The sequence below is a fragment of the Copidosoma floridanum genome, unplaced genomic scaffold, assembly GCF_036245765.1.
Source record: "Copidosoma floridanum isolate Cflo_tuat_1 unplaced genomic scaffold, Cflo_Japanese_pri ptg000012l, whole genome shotgun sequence".
Classification (NCBI taxonomy): Eukaryota; Metazoa; Arthropoda; class Insecta; order Hymenoptera; family Encyrtidae; genus Copidosoma; species Copidosoma floridanum.
Genome location: NW_028321889.1, coordinates 6,153,775 through 6,179,274, shown reverse-complemented (window position 1 = coordinate 6,179,274; position 25,500 = coordinate 6,153,775). Strand labels below are relative to the sequence as shown.

The window sequence follows — 25,500 nt, the reverse complement described above, 5'->3', positions numbered from 1 at the left end:
ACGGCCTTGCGCCCGAAGAACATGCTCTTGACGAAAGTGGTGTCGGTGTAAGACATGCCAAAGTAGTTGGTCTCGGGCACCGTGAGCTTCACGTTGCAGTGCTTCTCCTCGCCCTTGGCCGTTTTTAGCTCAAAGCGACAGTTGGCCTCGTGAGTGACGTTCTGCGTGCAGGTCACGTAGAGGAGGTCCGTGTTTTGGGACGCTTCGTAGAGCGTCGGTGAGAAATCCTCGATGTACTCGTGAGAGACGGCTGGCAAGGTGGACGCGTGCGCGGCGACGCTCAGTAGGCCCAGAGCCACGAGGACTTTGCAGAGAGGGGACATTTTGCCTTGGGGATGGCTCGGGTACCTGTGTTGGGCTGGAAAAGAGTAGGTTGGTTGTACGAGAGGAATGGAGTTGGGCGAGCTTGCGCCTGTGTTAAATGGACCAACAGTAGCTGAAAAATTTTTTGAAAATTAATCCGTTGCCAGTGTTAAAATCGATATACTCGTGGGATACTCTTCATCTGTAAGTGTTCGTTTGGATTTAACATTGAAATACTCTGTTGCCCCATCCAACGGTATTAAACTCAGCGTAATGCAATACAAAAAAGTATATTTCTTAATATGCCAGTTTGTATTAATATTTTGAAAAATTTGTCAGTTTTTGAGCGATTACCTCAAGTAAGCGATTTTCAGCGAAGATTTTAAGTTTTTACTGTGTACTTTTGTAAGGTAAAATTGATCGCACGTTGATTTTGACACGGTTATATAGATTTTTATAATTTTTATAAACATTTATGTACAATTTTAAAACGTTAGTGTTTTATCTTGTAAAGTTAGCTTGAATATGAGAGAACACGAGAAAATTACTGTTGCTACTTAAACATATGTTGAAAATTTGTGTGCGTTTTTTAAAAAATTTTTCTCATTTTTACCATTTTTTAATGTTCTTTCAAATTTTAAAACCATTGATAACTACTTTTGTCTACTTGGTGAAACAATGTAAATAAAAATAAAGTATAAAAAAATTTTTTACTAGGTTTCGCTCGGTTTCTTTGGCATTAGAATTTATTGAGAAAAGAAACCAGCTATCATATTTATGTACTTTTGCAAAAAAAAAAAAAAAAAAAAAAAAACATTGCTTTTTATTATCTAAACATTGAATCAACGTGAACTGAAAAAAATACCATTATGGTATTGAAGATAAAATCAATTCTTAAAAAACGACACAGGAAGTTGTAACACGTGAAGTACTTACCCAGCACTGGATGCGGGCCAATTAACTATTGTACAAACAAAAGCTTTTTCTTTTATATTATTCAACATCAGTGCGATAAGATTTTGCGAGGCCATTCCGACTTTTTGCGGAAACAATATCGAAGTTACATACTTCCCAACTGTCAGACAATTACATAATGAAAGGACACTTGAATAAATAAAAAATATGCAATGATAATAATTATGTTAAAAAAATCTTAAAAATTGTTAAAACTAAACGCGCTTGTACAGGTATTGCATCGCGATTATGTGGGGAATTTCTTCAAGCAGACGTTAAATTAAATAAAAAAATGCTTTAACTCCTTAAAACTAATTTGTTGGCAATTTATGTAATTCATTACCCACAGGCGCATTGGTAAACCTTTTTTTCAGAAACATTTGATTTTACAGTCTGATACAGTTTATTAAAGCACATATCTCCTATGCATAGTATGGAACACAAAATGTAATATCATTAATAATAAAATTTCAATAGACTAAAGTGTATAATTATTATCTATAAATAAAAAAAATCACTTGTACGAGTAGTGTCAATAAAATAAGGATATATATATATATGTAATTGGTTGAGAGAAAAGGTTGTAGCTCGGCCAAGTCTTAGAAAAACAACCATTAACACTACATTTAGACACTTTTCGACTCTAAAATGTAATTACAAACACATGTGTGTCTGTGATTCATATCTCCCGATACGTTTTTTTATCTTTTGGTGAAGTTATGAAATCCGAAATCAATTTGAATCAAAATGGACAGGGCAGCTGTTCAAATATGATCCAAAAACATTATCCAATATGGTAGATTGAGTTTTCATTCGCGGCCTCCGTATTTACATTAAAAAAAAAAAAAAAAAAAAAATTATTTGTATTTATACACATTCAAAGAAAGCACTTTCCCGAACAAAGAGGGCCAGACTGCAGTTTTGAATTCCCGAGATTTCCGGACTTTTTAAAATTTCATTTGCTCCCTAACTTTTATCGCGTCGTCACGCATTTTCATGGTAAAACGATTTCTCTTTCCCTGGAGCTCCGATTCACTCGGCGAGTCCCAAAAATCAATCAACCCGATACACCTACACGGTACACCCAAAACAGGCGTGACAAATAAGACGGAAGAAAAAACACCCGCGGCCCAAATGCACTTCGAGGCATCGGCATTAGTTGAGGCAGCGATGGATGGGCGCCCGGCATCAGCACAGCTGTACACATATATGCACGCGACGCCACTCGTCGGGACCTCGTAAATGGCACGACGTTCGTTTCTTGTCACTACGACTCGACACTCGCCCCAAGTGCGAAACGATGTCTGGATTTTACCCTTTTTTTCACTCCCCACCACTCTCAACCTCCCATTCGCGAGGGTATACTATTTTTCCGGCGAATTTCGTTCTTCCGTACCGCGTCTTGGATTTATCTCTTTGACAGATGTGTATAAAAACGTGCAAATGTCGGAGAAAATGACGAACGCGTTTGACGAGGGATACATAGTCGTCCCCACTGCGGACTCTGGGCGCAAAGTTAGATTTGAACGCGTAATCCGCGATTAAAGCTGAACTGGATTATCGGAAACGGAGGGACGTTTCGATGCTTCGAGGGAGGAGTAATCAATTTTTTCCCATTGACAAATCGCCGTTGGTTCTTTAGAAGCGGATGAATTAATTTTTTTTTCATCTCGACCCACCTCATCTTTGGAATATCAACTCGATCATTGGAAGCGTAAAATGTGTACGTTAAACGTTACTTTCTCTTCATCAGAAAATACCCAACGAAACGTAATTTTTGTATTTCATCCGGAGCATTGCTTGTTTTTACCCTCTCGTAGAATTTAATTTTTTCCCCTTTCAATGTTTGCACCCAACAATAATGTGCATTTCAGACCAGCAGCAGTAGAGTCGAAACAATTTCTGCGCCGACGAAAAGTTACACTGTATACTTACGCAAGTTAAAAGAATTTCCCCTCTTCACTGCCCCGGAGTCGAGCGGCCTTTGAATTCATCCTAGTTTTTAAAAAGTTCTCGGTTTGTTATTTTATTTTTTTTTTTTTTAGCTCGTTTACAGAGTCTTTTGCTCATGTTTGGAAAGTCGAAATGTAACCAAAGCCCAACTTGAAGGATAACGAGCGTAGGACGTGGAAAACATTTGCGCGCTTTCGAGGAATTTCGCATCTTCCTCCTACAGCCAACCAAAGTCATGCAGCTTGACGGTCGAGCGAAAAACTACATGCAAAAATATTTACAGCCCCGCGCGTCCACGACTTTTTCAAAGAGCCAAAAAAAAAAAAAAAATTCACAAAGCAAAAGAGCGCACCCTTGAACCGAGAGAAAAAGGAAAATCCTTGGACGAGGCGAACAATCGAACTTCTCCTCTCCATCCCCGTTCCGTCGTGCACAAAACGTTTGGCCCTGTCTTCAAAGGAACCCGTCAGTCCTGCGTTTGTGTGGGAATGTGTATACGTACACCTAAAAAAAAAAAAAAAACCACTCTCCTAGAGACGACGGAAACAAAAGACCGGCCGCTCGAACGCTGACCATACGCGGAGGCCTCGAACGTTCAAGGACCCCTTTGATCCAAAGTGCGCATCGATTGAGCGGCGCCAAAAACGCAAATTCCTCCACCAACGCGGAGAAAAAGGTTGCAGAGGGTGGGAGAGACATTGAATCGATGCATATGGGACAGCATCTGGCGAAACGCACGACGAGTGCACGGGTTCAGCTGAGGGGTGGGTGGAGGGAGACTGAAAAGAGCCGACCCGCACACACAGCTTCCTCCAGAGTAGTTCTCTAGATTCGTCCATACGCGCGACTGCCAACTCGGCTATTCCGCGCCGCTACACACATTACCCCTGATGGCTGCCACGCTCTTTCCTCTCCAGTCAGCCTTCTTTCCGGAGATTTTTTTTTTTTTTTTTTGTTCCCTCCCTATTCTGGATGTCGCGCGCCGTTGTTTTATTTTTCCTCGCTCGGCTATGATCTCGTGCACGGGCATCGGGGCAGCGACCGGTTGGTGTTTCAAGCCAAGTGGCTGATTGACAGGAATTTTCGATCCAATAGATACGCGAGGAGATCTAGTCAGAAGTCAAGAATAACCTTTGTTTCATTGCCATGAAAATTCATGAAAAAAAAAAAATATATATATACATATATATATAAATAAAAATAATGGTCCATTCTTGCGTGTTACAGAGGCCTGGAGCACGAGGACGTACTGTTGCAAGGAGAACGGCTGCAACAGCGCGCCCACCGTAACGTCGAGCAACAGTTTTTGGCTACTGTCGAGCTTGGCGCTCGCATTGCTGCTGCAACAGCTTCCGCAACGTCGTGGCTAATGCGTATACGTACGATGCGCCGAAAATAAAATAATTTTAAAAAAATAAAAAAAACGCGTCCTCAAAACTCCCAACGGCATCATCACTACACGCTATACATCTCTGAACTTGCTAGCCATCGCCCGAAGACCATGGCATACACAACACACACCGAGGAGAGAAAGAGAGATATGGGCATCGCCTGATATAAATACATTATAATATAATAACACGCATACACATAGTAATATAAAAATAATGATAATTCTCACAACTACCGAGCAGTCCTCGCCTTAACGGACGACACTACCATCATTTTCCACTTTACGCATACATATACACTTGTACCTATTGTCGTACAAAAGTACACCCATAATATGCGATGAATTACACTTTGAGACACGCCTAATATGCATACCCACCGAAGCACCGCTACTCTATGACTATACTATTGTAATACTTGTATATGCCTATATATACCATTATACTTTTGTGCCCAGATTCTCTTTCCGATTTTAATACGTACCCACGCGCATATGATACGTATATATGCTGTACGGACGGCTTTCGATGAAATACAATTATACGCATACCTATCCACACACGAGTACATGACCGATCGATCGGCTTCTCCTCCTTTGGACACGCGAGGGGTGATTTTGACGTACCGCCGACATAAGCAATGCGTTTTTCTGTTTCCATCAGCTTGAAATAATTGTAGAGCCCGCGGATCGCTTATTGTTGGTATTCAATGATTAATCGCATCTCTTAACTACATATAATCGAGCATACATACGGTGACGCCGGTACACCCCCACGAATCGATCGGAGGTAAGTAGATGCGGTCGACCGGTCTTTCCCCCCCCCCCCCCGCCACATCGAGATTGGGCCGCGGTACTCCCTTCGTTTGCTCACCAGGTTCCCGCAGGGAGAGCAGCTGCCACTCGCTTCGGCAATTTCCATTTTTCGCTCCGCTTTCTTTTCCCTCTCTTATTTTCATTGCGAGTAGAGTCGCCGCGCGTGTGAGCACCCCCGGGGCTGAATTTAATTTCGAAAAAGTTTCGAGCGTATACGCGTGAGCCTGTTTTTTCTTTCTTTTTGTCCGACGGAGATAATCGCTGGGGGGAAAAACACACCGGGTGGAAAAATCAACGAGAACGTGTATTCAAGGGATCGGGGATGTATTTCAATTAGACATTTTTGGGTCCGGGCGGGAAAAACTGGGTCCCTGGAATACAAAAGAAATCACACGAAAGAGAGGAATTGCAGCTAGAGATGGAGTAATTTATCGCTTTTGTTGTTTACGGTGCATTATTTTCCAGGCGTCAGGGTAAAACTTTTGGGTAAGTACGAATGTAACCACGGCAAATTTTCATCACCCGAGGCAGGGAGCGAGAAAACAACATCCCCCCCCTCCCCTCGAATTGCACCCTTTCGTTTAACGAGTCGATTCGCTGCTCGCCCACCGTTTTTCTTTTCCTTTTGTTTAGCTCCGTATTCGAGAAAGCGTCTAATTAACGCGCGGCGACGGTGTAGCGAAGGGGGAAAAATAAAATTGTGCCAGCAACAATGGGGTCGAAGAAGAGAAAAAGGGCGGCGGATGAAAATATTTTCCTTTGATTAGCGCTAGTCGAAGGAGGAGAAGAAGATAACCCGTGACACAACGAATCCTCCCCCCACCCCGTGTCCTGGAATATACGTGCACGTACTATATTCCTGGCGTTTGCAAATGGACCACAGACCCTACCTATCGACGCCTTGACCTCGTGCAAACTGGTGGTGACGCGTTGTCCTTTCGCTCGAAATAAAACTTGCACGACGTGAATATCTACATAATACTGTTGTTGTTATTATTGTCGTCATTATCAATGTTATTATTAAAACAAGGATAACACTCAATATATAACGCTCCAGTAAGCTCGAAAGTTTTTTTTTTTTCTTTTCTCTGCGTCATCATTAATTGACCACTTAATGGTCACAATTATTTTAATTACGGCAGCTTACTTAACACAATTTTTTTTTTTGACGCTCGAAGAACGTACGAGAGAAGGGCGACGCCAACAATCAGCTAGCGCGAGGGGGAGGTACTCGACAACACCGATAAAGGTTTTATAATGATGCCAGATGATAGAAATATATATATATATATATAAAAATAACTACGAGGAAGTAGAAAAAAAAAAAGTTAAATAATACAACGGAATGATTGATTAATCTGATTAATTAATTATCAACTATTGCTACTCCTACACTGAGCTATGTAGAAACTAATAAGTAACATTGAATCATTGCTATACAATTATTGTGAAATTATTATTACGAGTTGACGTCGTCTATGAAAAAGTTTATATAAGAAAGAACAAAAAAAAATACAAGATAAAAAAAAAAAAGGATGAAGAGCCGAACTAAATATAGAGTCTCGTTGAAGGCAAATGCCCCAGATTTTCGGTACCCGTACGCCTGTATCTTCTCATCATTCCAAGGATCTTTCGCTCTCTGTCATATTATATGCGACATCTTCATGTAAAATTTATTTTCATATAAGCGCCACGTATACATATGTATACTTGAATAAATATTATATACTTCACGTTCGCAAATGCAAATTGAGTTGTTAGTTATGTCGCAACTTTATTAATTCAATGTTATATCGTTGTACACATTAAAAAAAAAAAAAAAAAAAAAAAAAAAAATCAATGTTGGAAATTAAAAGGATTTTATGGTAATAATAAGGGATTGTATACACTTTGAAAATAATTTTTTTATAAGATACGCTTGTGTAAATTTTATAGAGAATATAAAATAATGCTCTAAGGAAGCAATATAACTTTTGTGTGCATCAATGGACGTTACTTTCCAAAGCATCGATTTAATCAAGACATGACTAATACATTTTTACAGCAAGTTAAATCTTTTACGAAGTTATTAAAGCGCATAAAATAATAAATTGTTGCACGAAGCCGTACAAGCAAATACCTTACAATTTCATCTTATGAGCAACTAATAATTTTCATCCAACACTGTTACATATATGAGAATATATATATATTTATATTGAGTTGTAGACAACCTACATTCACAAATGCTTTGTTTAATAATCAAAATAATAAAAAAAAATATTTATATCGAATGAAATATCAAATCAATGTTCGTGTATGTCAAATAAAAAGTAATCTATAAGTGCTTGTAGATTGATAAAACAAATTTTTTATCGCATGTTCACTGTTGTTAACCAAAGTACTTAAGCAATTTTCGCTTGCGGATGATCAAAATGTTTCATTAGTATAAATAACAATAATTTCGGAAAAAAAATCATCGTGATCTTATTAAAGAAAAAAAAAAAAAAAAAAAAAAAAAAAAAAAACGACCATATTGTAAATATACGTATTTTTACGAAATAACAATGAGCGTCTGACGTATTATGTCAGTATAATATCGTTGTGAAAAAATCGTTCTCGACTGGCCGATCACGGGAGGGGGGGGGCATTTACCTTACAATAGTGTACTTTGAGTGTATATATTTATTACAACATCTACCTACATCTTGATATAAAAATCATGCAGACAAAAGAAAATGACTAACTGAACATTGGACTGCATATTTAGATGGATAATTAAGGTAATTAATTATATAGTACATCAGATTACAAAAAAAATTACATATAAACTCATGGTCGCTTTATTGAACGAAAAGTGAATTACTAACTTATCAAAACTCGCAATATTAAATATCTTTATATTAGCGTGTTAAGTTTCATTGTTGAAAAAATATATTACACAATAAGAAATCATCTGTCAAACGCAGGTTAAAATAATGAAAAACCACTAAGAGTTATCTATTACTAAAAAAAAGAAAAAAAAAAAAAAAAAACACTATATTGCTTCTTGCTTACTCTTGCGACGATCGTATATAGGTATGAAAACAAATAAATTATATAAGAATACAGAATAATATATGATAAATACGTAGTCGAAAGAACTTTCTAAACATCATTCGATCGTAGTTTGCATTTCTTATGTGAAATTCTATAGTTTCGATAAACTATTGATACAAAAATATTCAATAAGAAAAAAAAACTATAAATATAATCATAAAATTGAATAAAACGACGAGATATTGAAGCAACAAAAATTCTTTGACTTCCACTGTACCAATACACCAAAAACAAAACTTAAAATCTTTAAAAAATAAAATTTAACATTGTAGAGATTAAACTATTGGTATTCCATTCATAAAACAGCATCCATTAGCGATACAAATTTGTTTTTAGAGCATAAAAAGAAAAAACTTTACTCTAACAGATGGCTCTGATAATATATTGAATATTATAGATAACCAATTTTACTGACAGGGATGCACATAAAATATCGCCTCATGATTCCTGCTGTAGTTTGTAGACTTTGTAAAGGAAGCCACGTTGAATTCCCTCGAGATCAATACTACATGATTAATGTCGAATCGGTTGCAAAAAAAAAAAAAAAATACAAAAATTGTTTTTGAACCACCGAGAAAATTGTTTCTGTTTAAAATACATGCATAAAATTTTTTAAAACCTCAACAGGGTGCAATTTTCTTAAAATCGACGATAAATAAAAAATGGACTTGTATCTGGATTTGGGCTATCGGTTTGACATTAGTTGCAACGGAAAAAATGAGTGCGCCACCATCAATGAACTGTTTGCGTATACGCACACTAAAATGTGTGTAAATTGTGCGAATTGACAGAAAAAGAGATTGCATTGATAAATAAATACAATAAAAAAAAAAGAAGAAAAAATCTATAAATATATTTCAGAAAATATTCTAATGACTTATGTGCTTCTTAGGCGGAAAAAAAAAACTGCAAGAGAAATTAATATCAGTGGGTGCAAATAAGGAACTATCACACGCATGAACATTTCATCTTTGAAAATTTATTAAATCGATTGTACTTAATAAAATAATAAAGACGTCAGCATAGTTTAGGCTGAACAACGCGCGATTAGCGCAAAGAAAAAAAAAATTGTACTCATGTTTAAAATAAAAAAAATAAGCATCTAGAGAAAAAGTGTGAAAGTGTGTGAGTGCGTGTAGGCAAAAGGTCGAACTTGAACAGAGATGTAGGAGAAAAGATTCTCGTGAATCGTGCAACTGTGCGTGAAAGAACAAAAACCGAATGGATGCCGCGTGGCTGCACTCGAGGAATCGTCGTCAGCCCACAAAAGATTCTCCTTGGTATTTTTCAATTTTTCATTCACTTGCTCCACACGGTCATATCTATTTTCTTTTTATTTTTCAATTTCTTGAAAGTCATTTGTTGCAAAAACATGTGCAGAGCTGAGATATATATGTATATATTTTTTTTTACTTCTCTAGCTTCGAATTACTAATTTTACTGGAAATTTTATTTTGTCTCGCACATTACTAGCATATCACGTATGGCACCAAAAAATTATTACGGCGACGCCAACGAAGCCTCGATGTCGGATCTTCTCGCCCAATCCAAACGCCACTATTAATTTCAGAAGCATATTAACTTACTATCGCGTGAGTGCCACATGAAACGCAAAAAACTAAAAGGAAAAAAAAAAAAAAAAAAAAAAAACGTGGAATTTTAGTCTCTTAAGCTGAATGAACAAAAAATAAACTTAATGTATGAGGAGTTGTACATTTATAATAGACACGAAATAACAATAAAAACGAAAATCTTAATACTAGAAACCTGTGCGTTTGATCATTTCAATAGATCTAGCCAAGTTTTTCATAAAATCAAAGTAAGTACTTAATCATTGTTAAATATACGTGTGAACAGACTTGCGCCCAGTCTTTTTACATACTTTTTGTTAGAAAAAATTTTTGTACTTTATTATAAGTAGCGATGAAAAAAAAAATTTTCAAAGTATTTGAAAAAGTATTCACAGCCCAAGTCTGTAAACGCACAATACTCGCATAAGCTCCACAAATGCATATACCAGATGATTCTCCCAATACTCGACTTCTCATCATTTAATTATTCATCCAAGTCCAGAATAGTACGCGCCAACAAATTTATTGCGCGTCACGGCTCATCCTCTTTCGTTCGGTTTAACCAAAGACCCCCGCGATCGAGATCCGGACGTGGGTTAACTGTACCAAAGTACCTGCGCACGCACAGGGAGCAGCGAGCTATTAGCGTCCTGAAACTTTAATGGCCGGTAATTACCGGAAAAGCCCCGGGACCTTCGAAATCCCGAGCTCCGGGATATGAAACGCGACAATTATTAAGCCCCGACGTCGCGGGCCGTGCCTCTATTGTCGCGATGAGCGAGCAGTGTACATACGCCCTGATTGGATTTTTTTTTTCTTCACATATTATTAATGGACCCTTTGAACTATACTGTAAGGTTGAACATTTTTTTTTTTTTTTTTTTTTACATATACACATCTTTTTGGAATTGAATAACGTTTGTTCGTTTTGCTGGAAAAACTTTTTTATTCGTCACTATTCACGCTACAATACTGGGAAAATTTTTTTTCTGATCGATAAGTGCAAGACATTTTAAATAATAAATTTCATCATACCTTATTTGAAGTAACACTTATAAATACTTTTTCGAATTCCTTCCCTTTTTTTTTTTTTTTATTAAGTGAAGAACTATGTTACAAGTAGTGGTTGAATACAAATTTTTCTCAGCATAAATAATGCATCACATTGTTGGCAAAAAATATATAGCAAACAAGTTTTTTAAGTCTATTCGTACAGATACAGCTAAAAGAAGTCAGCCCGGCCGAAATGTTAATGTCGAGATATTTATTTTAGAATTTATACGCTCTGTCGTCAATTTCGAATTCACAGAGCGTATTGATTCTTTAATAAGTGTCTGCGATGCCATGCAACGATGCGTCGTCCCTCGGCTTCGAATAAAGAAAAAAGTAAGTTATTTTTCAATTGTATACTTACGCTTTACTACTTATTAATTCCATCATTTTTCTCATCTCGTATCACAATGACAAAACGTTCTTGTCGTAAACTTAATCGTTTTACGCAAGCAACACCTGCGTACACTGCTTCAATCCTTTGTAAAATATTTTACATTCCATCACGAGCGTAAGCACCAATCTGTTTCCCTGATTGCGCTTCTAATACCTTAATAAAGTTGCAAGATGTATTTAACGGCCATGAAAAAAAAAAAAAATAAAAAATAAAAAATGCACGAATAGAAAGTGAGGGCACGCGCTCTTTCTCAACAACGTCCGAGCATTAATCTTCAATTACAAAGACTCGACGTAGATGAATCGATTTCAATTAAAAAAGCGAGCGCCGGCTAACTTTCCTCCTCGCGGTAGGACGAAAATTTTTTAATGCCGAGTGAGAGAGGGGAAAGTTGATTAATTAATTTCCGCCACACAATTGCCCGAGGCTTTACAACGGCTCGTTAAATTTTCGTCGTTACGGCGCTAGGGCGGGACGAGTTTTAAGCGAATTTCGTTTTATGTATCGAGAACAGTAGGGGAGAAACGGAGAAGTAATATCCGCGACCGACTGTTTTTGACGGGAATTGTATATAATGTTGCGTTGGGTTTTGGTGGTCGTATAATGAAGCTCTTTCACCGCAAGAAAACGTTGTTTGGGGAATCGTAATTTAATACCGTGCATACTTTTGATTTACGCTTGAAGAACAAAGTATCGTTGAAATAGATTATCAATAATTTATGTATAAAAAAATCGGAATAGGTAGGTACGTCAAGTCATTGTTAGTGCCTTTTTCAAACTTGCAACTGTCAAACACAAAATAAAGTTTCTAATGTCAATCAACAGAAAAACTTTTCAAGCACATGTACGAAAAAAAAAAAAAAAAAAAAATTATCCTCTCATAAACCTTGATGACACGTTTATAACCAAATAAAAATCATAGTGAAAAAAAAAGAAATTTGAGAATAACAATAGTTTACAGTTTTTTTTACAATTATAAAAATCTTTTATCATTCTTGACCTCATTTCTTCCTTCGAGATATTATATCTGGACACTAAAAATGCAAATAAAAAAAGAAATCAATAGTTCCACCTTGGTAGCTCAGAAGCAATGGCAGTTGGTCAAGTGATCCTAAAGAAAAACATAAAACATACAAGAATTGATGGGAGCTTGTGGGTGTTTGATCGATTAAGTGATCAAATCGTCCTACGTTTGTATAATTATATATTATATCCTTCATTTCGGTGTACAGGCATTTACACAAATACACAAAGAAAATTATTTTCATGAAACCTTTTCTTACACTCACTTTTACGAAATATTATTACACGTTAAGTAAAAAATATTTTGCAACTCAAGTATGGAACACATGAAGCATGTATCGGTGCAATCACTTTGACAAGTACACGAGATATGTAACATAATCCAGCTAACAAGCGAGAGTTTCCAGTCCATTGTCAGTGGTAAACCACAACAATGCACCTCGTCTCGAATATATACATTAGCCCATTTCCGCCGGACAACGCAACGCGTTTTCTACGTCGAGGCTTCTCCCATTAACAAAAAAATCTAAATTCGGGCCCCCAACGATTCAATTAACAAGATCCTCAAAGGCAATAGCAGCTCAAAGAGAAAGTATCGAAAAACAATGTGCCGCGGCCTTTCCGCGCGAGCCCCGTGTCGGTCGAGCAGTAGTACGAGTCAAGCTACGGTCGGACACGCGACTGCACGAAGATTCCAGGCTCTCTTGTGGAGTAATTACGCCTTCCCTGGGGCACTTGAGGCTCTCTCTTCGCACGCCAACAGTAAACTGGAACAACACGAGTGACGTCTAATAAATATGCTAATGGCCGCGAGGAGGCCCTTAACGCAGGTTATCTCTCGGCGATGGCAACAGCAAGGTGTCACGAGGAGGTGAATCCCCCCCGGACTCCTACACACGCCTCGCTCGCTCATCTCAACCACCTCGCGGTGGCTTCCCCCTTGCCTTTGTCACCGGACGTGTGTGTGTTAGGCCCCTTACACCGGTTACTATGCACGCCAGTGGTCCCCGATTTTGGTTCGCTTTTATCTGTAAGAGAGCGAGGCGCGCTTTTTGTCCGATACAGTTGCGCAACGATTTACGGGATTCCACTGTATACATGATACAATGTAGACCCATTTCGGACAAAAAGCCCCGCGTGTACGAGCCATCTGCCGGAACGTTTCCACTGACCTATATTTTATTCTCAATCAAAGCGCGAGCACTTAACCTCGAGCAATTTTCTTTCTCTCCGCACCGCGCAATAGTATATAATATGTGTGTGTACACAGAGGCCGCGTCTCCGTCTCTCATGAATTTATAGATGCATAAATATATATATTTTTTATTTTTCGAATCTGAATTGCAAATGCTGGATCGAGACTCTCGTTCGAGCGCGAGTGCATTTAAATAACGAATCAATTTGCCGTCCTTTGGTGCCAAGTTTTTCTTTTTTTTTTTTTTTTTTTTTTTTTCATTTACGCCAGTGGTACGTGTATGGTGTTTTTCGTTAAAACGTATTGTAAACGCTCCCGCGAGTGTGGCGCGGAGGAATATTAATACGAGCGATGAGTCCTCGTTTTCTGTTACGCGAGGGTATAACGATTTATCGACCGAGGAAATAAAAACCGGTGGAACCCCTCTCCGACCGAAAGTTGCAAATTCACGAATTTCATCCGGCGCTACACGAAGTGAACCGCCAGTTCAAGCCCAAAACGGAATATTGTACTCCTCGTCGGGACACGCGAGTTGTAGGGCAGGCGATAATAACTATCTAATGCTCGCAAAAACGACCGGAGGAAGAATAGTCGCAGCATGATGAATGTCCTATTTAATGGTCCTCCAAAAAATAATATCGTCCCTCCCCGGTGGGCGTCGTCGATCATCGGATCAAACGGAGCACGTATATATATATATACACGCGAGTCTCTATCTCATACGTGGCAGCTGCTTCTTAACTTCACCGTTGCATTCGCGAATTTTTTTTTTTTTTCCTCCGCCTCGAGAGTTGCGCGAAAGAGGCTTTTTTTCCGTGCCTAAATAAATCACGCCGTCGTTTTAACGCGCTGCTGAGGCTTTTTAAAAGTTGGATTGAGTTTTCGACGAGTTCCCCTCCTTTTTTTCCCACTCTCTCTCTTTTTTAGAGAGTCCCTTGCAGAGCCTTGGAAAACAAGTTTATTTGCCACTCCTGAAAATTTAACGCCCAAAATTAAGCAAAACCTCCACCAGCTCTGCCGCGCGTCCTCGAGAGCTTATCAATTATTCCAATCTCACGCAGACATTGTCAGAGAGACTGGAGCGCGGTATATTTGGGTCAGAAGTGATCTAGTCCCGCGTTATTAACGGTATGTATGTAGTCCGTGCACCGTGTATTCCACTACACACAATTTGCACTTAAATATTCACTCCGTGTTTGGACTCGGCATTACCGCTCGACCGTAACGAAAACAGAGCCTATATAGCTCGCGTGTACATGCGATGTGCTTCAATATTTGTAACGATGGGCATCAGTGGCACCATTGCTTTTGTGTGCACAGCCGAGTGATGGTGGGTTGTTTAGCTCACTCGGAGCTTTGAGTTTCGCGTTCGGTGACGATACCTATACCTCCCACTTGTGTGTGTACACGGCCTGACTTTCCTATATCACATATCCATTGTGCGCGCTTTCTTTTTTTTTTCGAGCTCATTGTGTCTTTTACGTGTGTGTGTGTGTACAAGCTCGGGGGAGGAGGATGGATTTCATATTTCATTGTTTGACTTGGCTCCTCCGACGGTTCTTTACATTTTTTCATTTTTTCTTTTTTTTTTACCTACGTCACGTAGCTAATGGATTGCCGTACTATACGCCAGTAGGTTATTAAACTACTTTGAAAAGCGTAACGTAGCACGTGCGCCTACCTAATGATAAATACCATACACGTTGCTTTTTTTCTCTTATAGTATCCGAAATGAGGTAGGTATGACGGCACTGTGGTGGCAGCTGTGTTCATTCGGAAACCTCAATGTTGTGCGTTAATCTTTGAAAAATTTAACTCATTTTTTTCGTCTTGACCCCTGTTGAGTGCCATTTGACCTGCGGCACAACCTTTTCGGTCAGTGGTAAAATGGATGAAACACATTAATGGTTCTATTACTTTTGAATGAAAATTTTAACGCAACTAACATTGCTTGAAATAACAGAGCTTCAAGAGTAGATGGTAACGATTTATAAAATATAAGCTTGTCAGATCGAGGATTGGTATCTCCGGTTAGTTTTTCAGACTATCGCAGGGGATCACTAATAGGTGTTTGTTTGTCCATCATTTCGTTTCATTACGCAAAAAATGCTTGTACATGCATCTTCTTTGTAGAAAGGGGGCGATCAAAATAGGGCCGAGCACATGTACCGGTGGTAGTGGTCGGACGACCGATAAGCCGATTCTGTCATGCGTGTGTGTATAACGCCACATTTTCTGGTACATCGAAGTTTGGGCGTATTGTCAACTGAATCCGGATTTGGATGCGCAGGCGAGTGGAGAGTCTGCGTTTAATTTCTTTTTCTTTTTTTCTCACTGCTTTAATAATAACAATATCTCATGTAAGCTAGAATAATTGAAGCTAATTTTCATCTTTTAACCATTTCCGAATTAATACTTACATTCGTCTTTTGTTCAAAACTACACCAATATGAATGTTTATTAGTTGAAACAACGTTTGGTGTGAATATATTTATCAATAAAATATTTATATTTTCAATCAATTTTCCAAAACCAAGCCAACTTTCCTTTTTTTTCGTAGCTTTGGATATATTTAAAACCATGCACGTGTATAAATCATACTGAAACATATGTATGTATCTTTGACACGTTGCGTGTCCACGCGTGGGCGTAGTATAATTTTTTTCGATCCCAACATGTCACGTCTGGGCTTCAGTGCAACACCCTTAAAAATACCAGGCACACGTGTCCGTGCATCGGGCGCACTCCGGCGTGCATGACAAACAAAATTTAAGTGAAACCTCGGGCCACGGGAAAAACGGCGAAAGAAACGACATGCACGAGGTAACCAGCGGTGCAGGAAACTTTGCCTACGGGCACAGTTTCAATAGAGAGCCGATATATCTCATGCGCGGGTGTGTATATACTTACGAGGAAAAAGCGAGGGCGTCCGCCGATATCGACAACGAGCAGCGCTGCGTATATGGGTTGGTTTTTTTTTTCTTCGTCCATGCATGTGATTCTCATTAACACGTCGGGCGAAAGTTTGATGGGAAAAGTGTAAGGGGAAAAAAGAGCCACTGAATTGCATACGTTGGGTTAACGAGAAACTCGTGCCTCGCTTCTTTGTATTTGTTTTTATTTCAATAGCATACCTCACTTTCTGATTATTTCAGTAAAAAATTTTGTACTTACGTGCATTTATTTCGTTTTGTTGATTTTACAATACATCTGGGAAATTGGGTTCAATGGTATAATATAATATGTTGATAGGAAACCAAGGCTAGGCTGAAAAAACAGAGGCAAACGACGTTGTTTTGGTTCGCTTGAATTTAGTCATTTATTTCTTCACAGTGTTTTGTCTCTTGAAACGAGTGAATTTACAAACGGCAGATAAATAAAATTTACTCTCTTTCTCTCTCTCTCATCTCTACGAGTGATGGATGGGTAAACAGTTTATATTATTCTCTCATACGTTTTCTACAAATTTAATTTTCAATCGTTCTAAACAAGTTCATTCTAAACGGGAAGAGGTAGAGAAGCATCGGTACGCGCAAACCGATTTTTCAGCGAAACCAAAATTCAACCTCTCGTTATCGGTTTAGCTGAAAAATCATTGCCATCGCAACAGAAAAAAGTTGACAGCAAAGTCTGCGCGTGGGCCGATTTTCGATGAATATTAGTATCGTCAACAATTTGTTACCATTAAAAATGGGAAAATGAAGGATAAATCACGAGGGGGGACAAAAAAAAACAATTACGACTAAGAAGAGCTATCACGTACGGTGTGTGAATCTGTATATGCTTGGACAGTTAAAGGGACCGATGACCAGTGGCGCGTCACAATCGTCCTTCATTTTCTTTCTTTCCTCTCCCAGGAGATGTGTATTAATTTACTAAGTGTAGCGACGGTGACTGTACAATAATTGGGGCTGGCGGACTCTCTTGGCTCCGGTGGTACAAGCTTTCTCTCTGATGCTGCCGCTCCAGCTCGAGCTCTTTATCTCGCTACTCCCCGATGCGGCCGTCCCCAGTGCCACGCTACTTTTTCTTCTGCAACATAAACACATGCAAACGTACAGATTTTTCGGAGGCTCTCTGCGACCGAAATTGCACGCCCGTGAATCAAACTGCGTGCTCGACATTTTATTTTATTTTATTTTTCTATTTCAAATGACCAGACCGTGTCTTTGTTGAACATATTTTTTTTTTTCCGGTCCAAATGCACGTTCGCGTGCGTTTAATTTACGACATTTTATGCATGCCAAGTTTTTTTATTTTTTATTTTTTTTTTTTAGGCCGTCGGTATGTTTTCTTTTCCCAAGTGTGTCGGTAAGGTGTATTTATATTCGGAGCAATTACGAGCACCGGTGTTTGCTTTGCTCTCGAGCAACTTTTGCTGCGCCCGTGTTTATTTGATCAAGTTTATGTGTATTTAATAACAATAATTGATAAAAAAAAATACCACGTGAAGCCAATTATTTTTTTTTTTTTATTACTCGCAAGTAGACCATACAAAGCAGTTTAATAATTCAGAAAAACATATAACTATTTAAAATCAATACGTAGTGGTTACCAGAGCTACGAAAAGTACAGGAAAGAAAAAAAAAAGACTCATGCCAAAGTTCTCACCTTATCGCCACCGCCCATAAATATGAGGCTGTTCGCGCCAGCGTAGGCAACAAGCGACTCGACCGCCTGCTGCGTCTCCAACAGTATTCTCGCCTCGTTCATCCAGTCGCGTGCCACACTGCGGGGCGCCCCCTTCAGCAGATTCATGTAGCGCAGCGTCATCTTGAAATCACCCCGGTCCAGCCAGTACCTGTTGTTGCGTACCACATTTTTTACTAGTTAAAATTTTTTTTTTTTTCCCAAAGACACTGCGAGCTGAGAATAACTCGTTGGGGGTGGGGTTTTAAATATCGGATCGATAAAAAGCGCAGGGTTGGAAAATGGCACTTGAAGCCGGAGGTATATCATGCGAAGGGACAAATCTCGGCTCGCAGGAAAATCATAAGTCAGCGGGATAAATCTCCCTTTTTTTTTTTATATTTCCGGCCGATCGAGCAGAGCCAAATGACTCGAGGAAAATGGCTGCTTTTCAGCCAAGGCTAAGGAGCTCCGAAGAGAAAAAAAAAAAAGGGGGGTAAGGGAGAGCTTCGCCGATAGCAAGACACGACTCGGAGGGTCCCCTCCTCCTCGCGATATCGCTTCTGTCACGGAGCCGGATAAATCAAGCTGATGGCCCGGAAAAGCGGGAAAACAACCTCTTACTCCGCTCTTGTACGCTCGAGGATGCAAAAAGATGGTGCGCTTGTAAATTACAGACCGCGAAACGCAGACGCAAGCTTTTACGTCTTTCCGCGCTCCAATTCAGCTCCGCTTAATTTTCCCGGGAATATAGCTCTTTCGGAACTTTTGGAAATGAACGCGCGAATCGCATTGTCCAGGTAGTGGGTCATCAAAAAAAAAAAAAATAATAAACAGGCCCTCGCTCTTTTTGTGTAGGTAAGATATCTCCGCGCGCGCTTTAAGAAGCATTAAAATACTCGAGAAGCTAAGAGCTCGACGGTACGAAAAAAAAAAAGCCACCTCCTCTCGCGGACAAAGCTCTGCAGCCAAACAGGACGCCAACGACCAGAAAACAGTAGAAGCTCCTCGGAGATCCTTCTCCCATCCGTCCTGGAGATCTGAGTCCACCATCTGCAAATGCAAGACAACGTCCCACCGATACCCCTCCCCCGCCTTATCCACTACTCCCTTGGTCTCTCTCTCTCTTTTTTTTGCAGCTTTTTATTCCTCCTGCGTCGCATTCCAAGTGCATGCAGTATTCCAGCCGCGTTCTGAAAGCCAGAGAGTCTCGCGTATACATGTATACTCAAAGGCGGGTGTCGCAAGGGTCCGACGCGCCTTCCCCTTATCTCGGATTTTCCATCGCACGCGCGAGCTTTTCTCCATTACGCTGGGGTTTTTTTTTTTTTTTTCAATTTAGTTATTCACTGAATTTCGAGTCTACTCAATTGAAACTCGAGGGGATGAAAAAAAAGAAAGAGTAGACGAGAGGTAGTAATACACGCCGAAAGTTAGTTCGCCGATATTGGACCGAGGGGTACTGCACTACAAAGGGAGCTGATCGAAATTTGGTCGCTTACTTGGGCCGAGTCTCAAACTCGGAATACATGAATACCGAATCGCTCGCTTGATGCAGGTATATATATACACCCCTTGGACCGAATCCTGTATATATATGTATACGAAAGCGGATGCGGATCAAAGACAAGCACGGAGAAATGTGCTGCCACGGGTTTGGCTACGGAATTTCTATTGAGAGTCGGTTTGTAACACCGTGAAGGTGCTCGTAAACTCACGGGGTATTTGTCGATCGGTAACGTGAAAAAGTGACACGATGCTTGTAACCTAAATCTTGGATTTTGCAGTTGATGTCGTCGAATCGATCAAACGACCACTCGTCGAGGAAATAAACTACAATAAAGCAACTTGGATTACAACCATGGGTACACATATATAATATATGTGAAAAAAAAAAATCTGGGCGATTTTATGCAAATTCCAAGAGCCAAACTAGGCGACAATTTGAACACGGGGTAAGCTTTGTTTTTTTTCACGCGTATGTACACGGAGTCGAATTTATCGCGAGAAGGGGGAGGGAGAGGAATAGCACTCGCGCGATTAGAATTCTCGCGTGGCGCATAAGCGCCATCAGACAAGACACCGGAGACCGTAGAGTCGCAAGGAAATGTCAAGCAGAGAGAATGGAATTCACGGCGTACAACACTGTTCATCGGATACACGAGAGCAAACGTTCGCTCGGCAAGTGGCGCAACGAGCAAACGCGCGTCCTCTGTATATACACAACGCATTGCAGCAGCCCAATCCTATGATGTTTGCATCGTCTGAATTGACTTGGATCGGCTGACGCGAGGCTCATACATCGTGTATATACGATGATGCGCTGTCAAAATAATTTACCCCTACGCGCATCGGTTTGAGGAAGCAGGAGAAATACTTTACGTATCACCCACCGGGTACATTTACAGCGGAGGAGAAGAAAGTAGCTGCAAAGAGTCACGTCAACATTTCTGCAATCGCCGACTTTTTGTTCCCGCCGGAGAAGAAGGAACGTGGGAAGGGAAGAAATATCCCAGACGTGACTGCACCAGAGAGTACAGATGAAAGAAAGGAAAAAAAAGCAACAATCACTATGTACATGAAGACATACAGACGTACCTCGAGCGCTGCAAAATCGCGTAGGTGTCGAGCGCCTCGACGTCGATCGGCTGGTCCGCGAGTTCGTGCTTGGGTATCGGACTGACGGCCTTGACGAGCAAAAAGTTCTGCAGGTAGCTCAGCAGGTAGACCGGCAGCGAGGCCCCCTCCTCCGGCACCAGAGCCAGTTTCCTTGCCATTTGCTCCACCTGTGCGTGTGGGTGTTTGCGCAAGACAAAGAGGAAGAAACGTAAGAGCCCGAACCGGCTTCCGTTTTTATTAAATTTCACACGTAGGTTGTAGCTACCCACATGTATATATACACTCACTGCAGACAAACAGAGACTATTTCTCGCGATGGCAATTCCGGCTTTACTTTACATGTACTATTTTTCTTCCTTTCTCTCGACAACGTGTTTTTCCTAATAAGGGCGCGCGTCGTATACATTTTTTCGGACCCATCGGAGCACACTTTTTAATACTCATTTGCGAGTAGTCAGTTCAATTAAATTTCAAGTTGACCGCGTGCATATATTATTACCCCGGCAATGAATTCACATGAAAATTTCAATGAACGCGCAGTTCGGAAGTTGTATATAGGTGTAGCCACAACCATAAGTTACCCGTCGGTGTCTTACTTGATGCACAAGGCCAAGCACGTACGTACCTTCATGAAGCGTTCCCTGAGAGCGTCTTCGGGATACACGCCACGTTTGACGGCCTCCTCGGGGATTCCCCGGATCGTGGCGGACACGAAGGCGTCTCCTTTCGCTGAAATCCCGCAACGAATTTTCAAACGATGCCTAGAGATGGGCGTTGCCTCTTGTGGCATACATCCCGTCATTGGGAGTTTCTCGGGGTATTTTTTTTTTTTTTTTTATTTTGCAATTGGGAGTCAGGCTCGGGAATTTCATTAAGCTAACCCGCGAGTATGCGGGCCATGAGACGTGTATATTCAACGAAATGAACGGCCTCGGGTGTTTCGTTTAATTGATGAAGGACCACTGACGCGGGGGAGGGGGGGTCCGGTACTTTGTTCGCGCCCGCGCGGCTGTTGTAACGTTTGTTTAATTTTGCTCTTAATTAAATTTGGCGCGACAATAGCGCGCTCGGATCGACTTTAGCGAGCAACTGGAGCGCGTGTGAAAGTGTAAATGAAAAAAAAATTAAAATAAATTCCAGGATCCACGCGGTTTCGTCTCACCAACCCTGCACCTACATTCGCTCCGTGCACAACTTTGAAACAGCGCCACCAACGGGAATAATTGTTCATACTTACCTAATAAAGTCTAATCTAATCTAATCTAATTTAAAAAAATGTATAAGCCGTCATGGCCCATAAGAGGATATATTTTATCTTATTCTTGTGAGAAAGTACCGCCGTTTTTATACCCATGCAGATTGCTGCACGGAGCGAATAAACCCCATAAAAATAATAACTCGATTCTTTTTCGTACACTTAGTTCTTTGTCGTCTCGGTGATCAGAAGCTTCAATAATCTATGTTTTTGTTTTTTTTTTAAGAAAGGGTAAAGTGAAATTCCCTTGAATGCCGTAGCGCGTAATTAGTTGGATTAGAAATTTCGAAAAGCAATGTCTTACTCTTCTTTGTGTATACAAGATGAAAAATCAACCAAGGGGCGGCATCAGGTAGTAAAGTGGGGGAGAAGGAAAACGATACTCACGCGCCGCTTTGGAAATAGCTGTTACTTCCGGCTCGAGTGGCCTGAGGGCCTCGGCGGGATGGGTGCCCGGGGGTGCGGCCTTCACAGCTCGCACCAACGCCTGGCACGCGCCCCACACCAGCTGCACCTCGCTCGCGTCCTTCTCGGCGTCCAGTCGTTCTGTAAAATTAAGTTTTCGTTACTCGGAAGTACTTAAGCCTGAAAAAGTACACGTATAGCAAATCCAAGAGCTCGAATACATCCCAAATACATCGATACTGCGACCTCGGCCCAGACACTGATGGTAATTACATCAATATTTTGGGGGCAAATTGCTGCCGCGACGATAATCGTAACTCTCGCCCGGGTCTGTTTACGCAGCCTACGAGTACACAGCCACGTACACACAAGCTGTGAAAATTGATGCTCTTGCCACTTTGCGCACGTACGCGCGATACGTTTTGGCCGATTTCCGCGTGTAAACGCAGGAGACCCGGGGTAATCCATATACGTTTCGGGGTACGATTGATCGCTCTTTGATGCGAAGAAGACACATGTTTTTGCGAGCCCACGCTGATTTGTTTTTCAGCATTTCGTGTAATCTTACGTGAATCGCGAGAGTGACTTGTTCGAAAAGCATTGAAAAACCTCTCAAAGTGACGTATAGTGCGTATAAGTCGACGGAAAAATATTGCTGCAGCTGGAAGCTTCACGCGTCCGAAAAACTGGAAAATCCAAGTGTCCCTAGAACGCTATAGAAATGAAATTCAAGGTAAAAAAAGGGAGCTAGACATCCCTCGTAAAAAGTTACAAGCGCGAGAAGTCGCAGGAGGAAGGGACGACGACAAACCACCCCGAGGCTCCGGGAGGGGCAGAAAAAAAAGACAGCGTTTCTCGCGTAATCCGGAAAACCCACGGAGCCACTCCTTCGAGGCGTAATGTGCACATAGGACCGAGGAAGAAAACTGCATTTCAACTGCACACGAGCGGCAAAAAAGAGCCAGCCGGCCGGACCGTACACGCGCGTGGACAAAGAACCCGCGGCGGCTCCTTCGCGGGATGCATTTTGCTGCAGCAGCTGTGCTCTTTTTTTTCTTCACCCTCTCTGTCCTTTTTTTGTTTTCCGGGCCGTCACTTTCGTTCGTCCCACTATGTGCGCCGCGCTCGCTTTGTGTGCATTACACGCGATATTACTCGTTTTCTCGCTCCGGCGTGCTCTGAATATTCAGAGCGCGTCGAGTTGGGCGGGAGAGGAGAATTAAGGGGGATGAGCCAAGATGAGTTTCACCGACTAAAGTAAAGAGCGTGTGTGTGTGTGTGTTTTTTTTTTCCTCTCCTTAACATCGAGTTTGAGTAGTTTTGCCTCTGTATACCCCACCCTGTCAGTTTGGTTTTTTTGGCCAGTAACATTGTTTTCGGACACGCGTCCTTTCCCGTTGCACAAGAAAATCGTTCTCCGTTTGCGTAAAATGCATCCACGAGGGACTTTTCCTTGCCCCGACTTCAAAGCAAACTTTGTGGTCCGTTGCGCGCGAAAAGGGGAGATATATCTCGTGTCTTTCGAGGGTCCACTTTGCACTCGCGCGTAATCCGTGTCTATCCTTCACGTACCCAGAGACGTCCGTCTGTATTTTTGTCCCCTCCGTCGGAGCGGATTTTCGGACGAAAGCCGTGTTTTTCTCCCAACGGGGACCGCGAGACAAGAAGGCACGGATGAGCGAACTGGGCGTTCGAGCGGAACGGAGATGTCGAAGCGGATGCATCTCAGGGAGCGCGGGGTGTCCGCCCACTACTTTTTTTTCTCGCCCCACGGACGCACAGTGCGAATTTTTTTTTTTTTTTTTTTTTTTACTAGGTTTCGGGGTGAAATTTTCCCTAAAGGGTTTCCTTCTGAATCGTGTGGAACAAGTATATAAACTACCCTCGAGTGAAAACCCTAGCGAAACCTCAACTTGTTTCATTAAAATATTTATCGCAGACGGGAGGTGGAGAAAACTCAAAGCAAATTAACGCACCGTTTTCCACGGCCGCCAACGTGTTTGTGCAGTTCAAATATTTACAAAGCCAATTAATCCGCCAACTTGCGCGGGAATTATTCAACTTATTCGAGCAAAGAAGTGCACATCGGACCTTTTACCCTTCGCTTCGTGCTTAACCCCGATTATTATACATGCATGTGCACGTCGACGCAATTAAAAGTAATGTCGCTCCTTATTTTTAACAACAGGAGCAGGGAAGAATTTAGATTAATCTTTTGCAGGTACCCAATAACAATGGCCTTGGGTCATGCGAACAATTGCAATTTGCACGAATCAGACTACCTATGTATATAATTTTGTTTTATAAATCAACAAACGAGGATTATAGACACGAGAGATCCCGTATACACGGGAGCGCCACGAGCACAGATCACCATCGATCAAAGTCATCGGTATATAAATAACTATTTGTCCAATAACCCATGTACACGCCTTAAACCACGATACAACCTATACGCAAATCTGACGAGCTTGTCGCTTAGGCTATAATCCAATTGGCCGAGCGAGCCGTATACCTTGTCTCGTCAAAGCTGCAGCCATACACACATACCTCCCCGAGGACGCGAGAATATACGTATACATGTATATACACGTGTAGCGTCATACGGTTACCAAGCTTGTTGGCCTTATTGGGAGGGGGGACGCGTTAATTCGCTATTGAATTTTCCTCGCGACTGGCTTGTAATCGTCGATGGCTCGAGCACGCTTCGTTGCGCGGGGAGCTACCGCTTAGTTAGTGCCCCTCCCATACGGAGGACGTGTCTTGTGATGCTTCGACGCGTGACGCCTCGTTGGCTTCCAATGAGTGTGATATGGCCGGGGCGAGTGTGATGATGATTTGGAAAAAAAATACCGTTTCATG

The 25,500-nt window shown here is 41.1% G+C and overlaps 2 protein-coding genes across 2 annotated transcripts in view; one reads left to right on the top strand and one right to left on the bottom strand.

Annotated features, from left to right (window-relative positions):
* LOC106635740 (lymphocyte antigen 6G) overlaps window positions 1-4,615 on the top strand; it is a 77,856-nt gene extending 73,241 nt beyond the window's left edge. Inside the window, exon 4 of the mRNA XM_014347869.2 lies at window positions 4,438-4,615. Within this exon, the coding sequence (XP_014203355.1) occupies window positions 4,438-4,580 (143 nt within the window). The 3' untranslated portion in view covers window positions 4,581-4,615. The remainder of the gene's footprint in view (window positions 1-4,437) is intronic.
* Window positions 4,616-17,027: 12,412 nt separating this feature from the next.
* Window positions 17,028-25,500, bottom strand: part of Mitofilin (inner membrane mitochondrial protein mitofilin) — a 28,054-nt gene continuing 19,581 nt past the window's right edge. The window contains exons 11-15 of the mRNA XM_014347885.2: window positions 22,621-22,779; window positions 21,604-21,707; window positions 20,958-21,145; window positions 18,342-18,531; window positions 17,028-17,762 (exon numbers count right to left, since the gene is read on the bottom strand). Of these exons, the coding sequence (XP_014203371.2) occupies window positions 17,751-17,762; window positions 18,342-18,531; window positions 20,958-21,145; window positions 21,604-21,707; window positions 22,621-22,779 (653 nt within the window). The 3' untranslated portion in view covers window positions 17,028-17,750. The remainder of the gene's footprint in view (window positions 17,763-18,341; window positions 18,532-20,957; window positions 21,146-21,603; window positions 21,708-22,620; window positions 22,780-25,500) is intronic.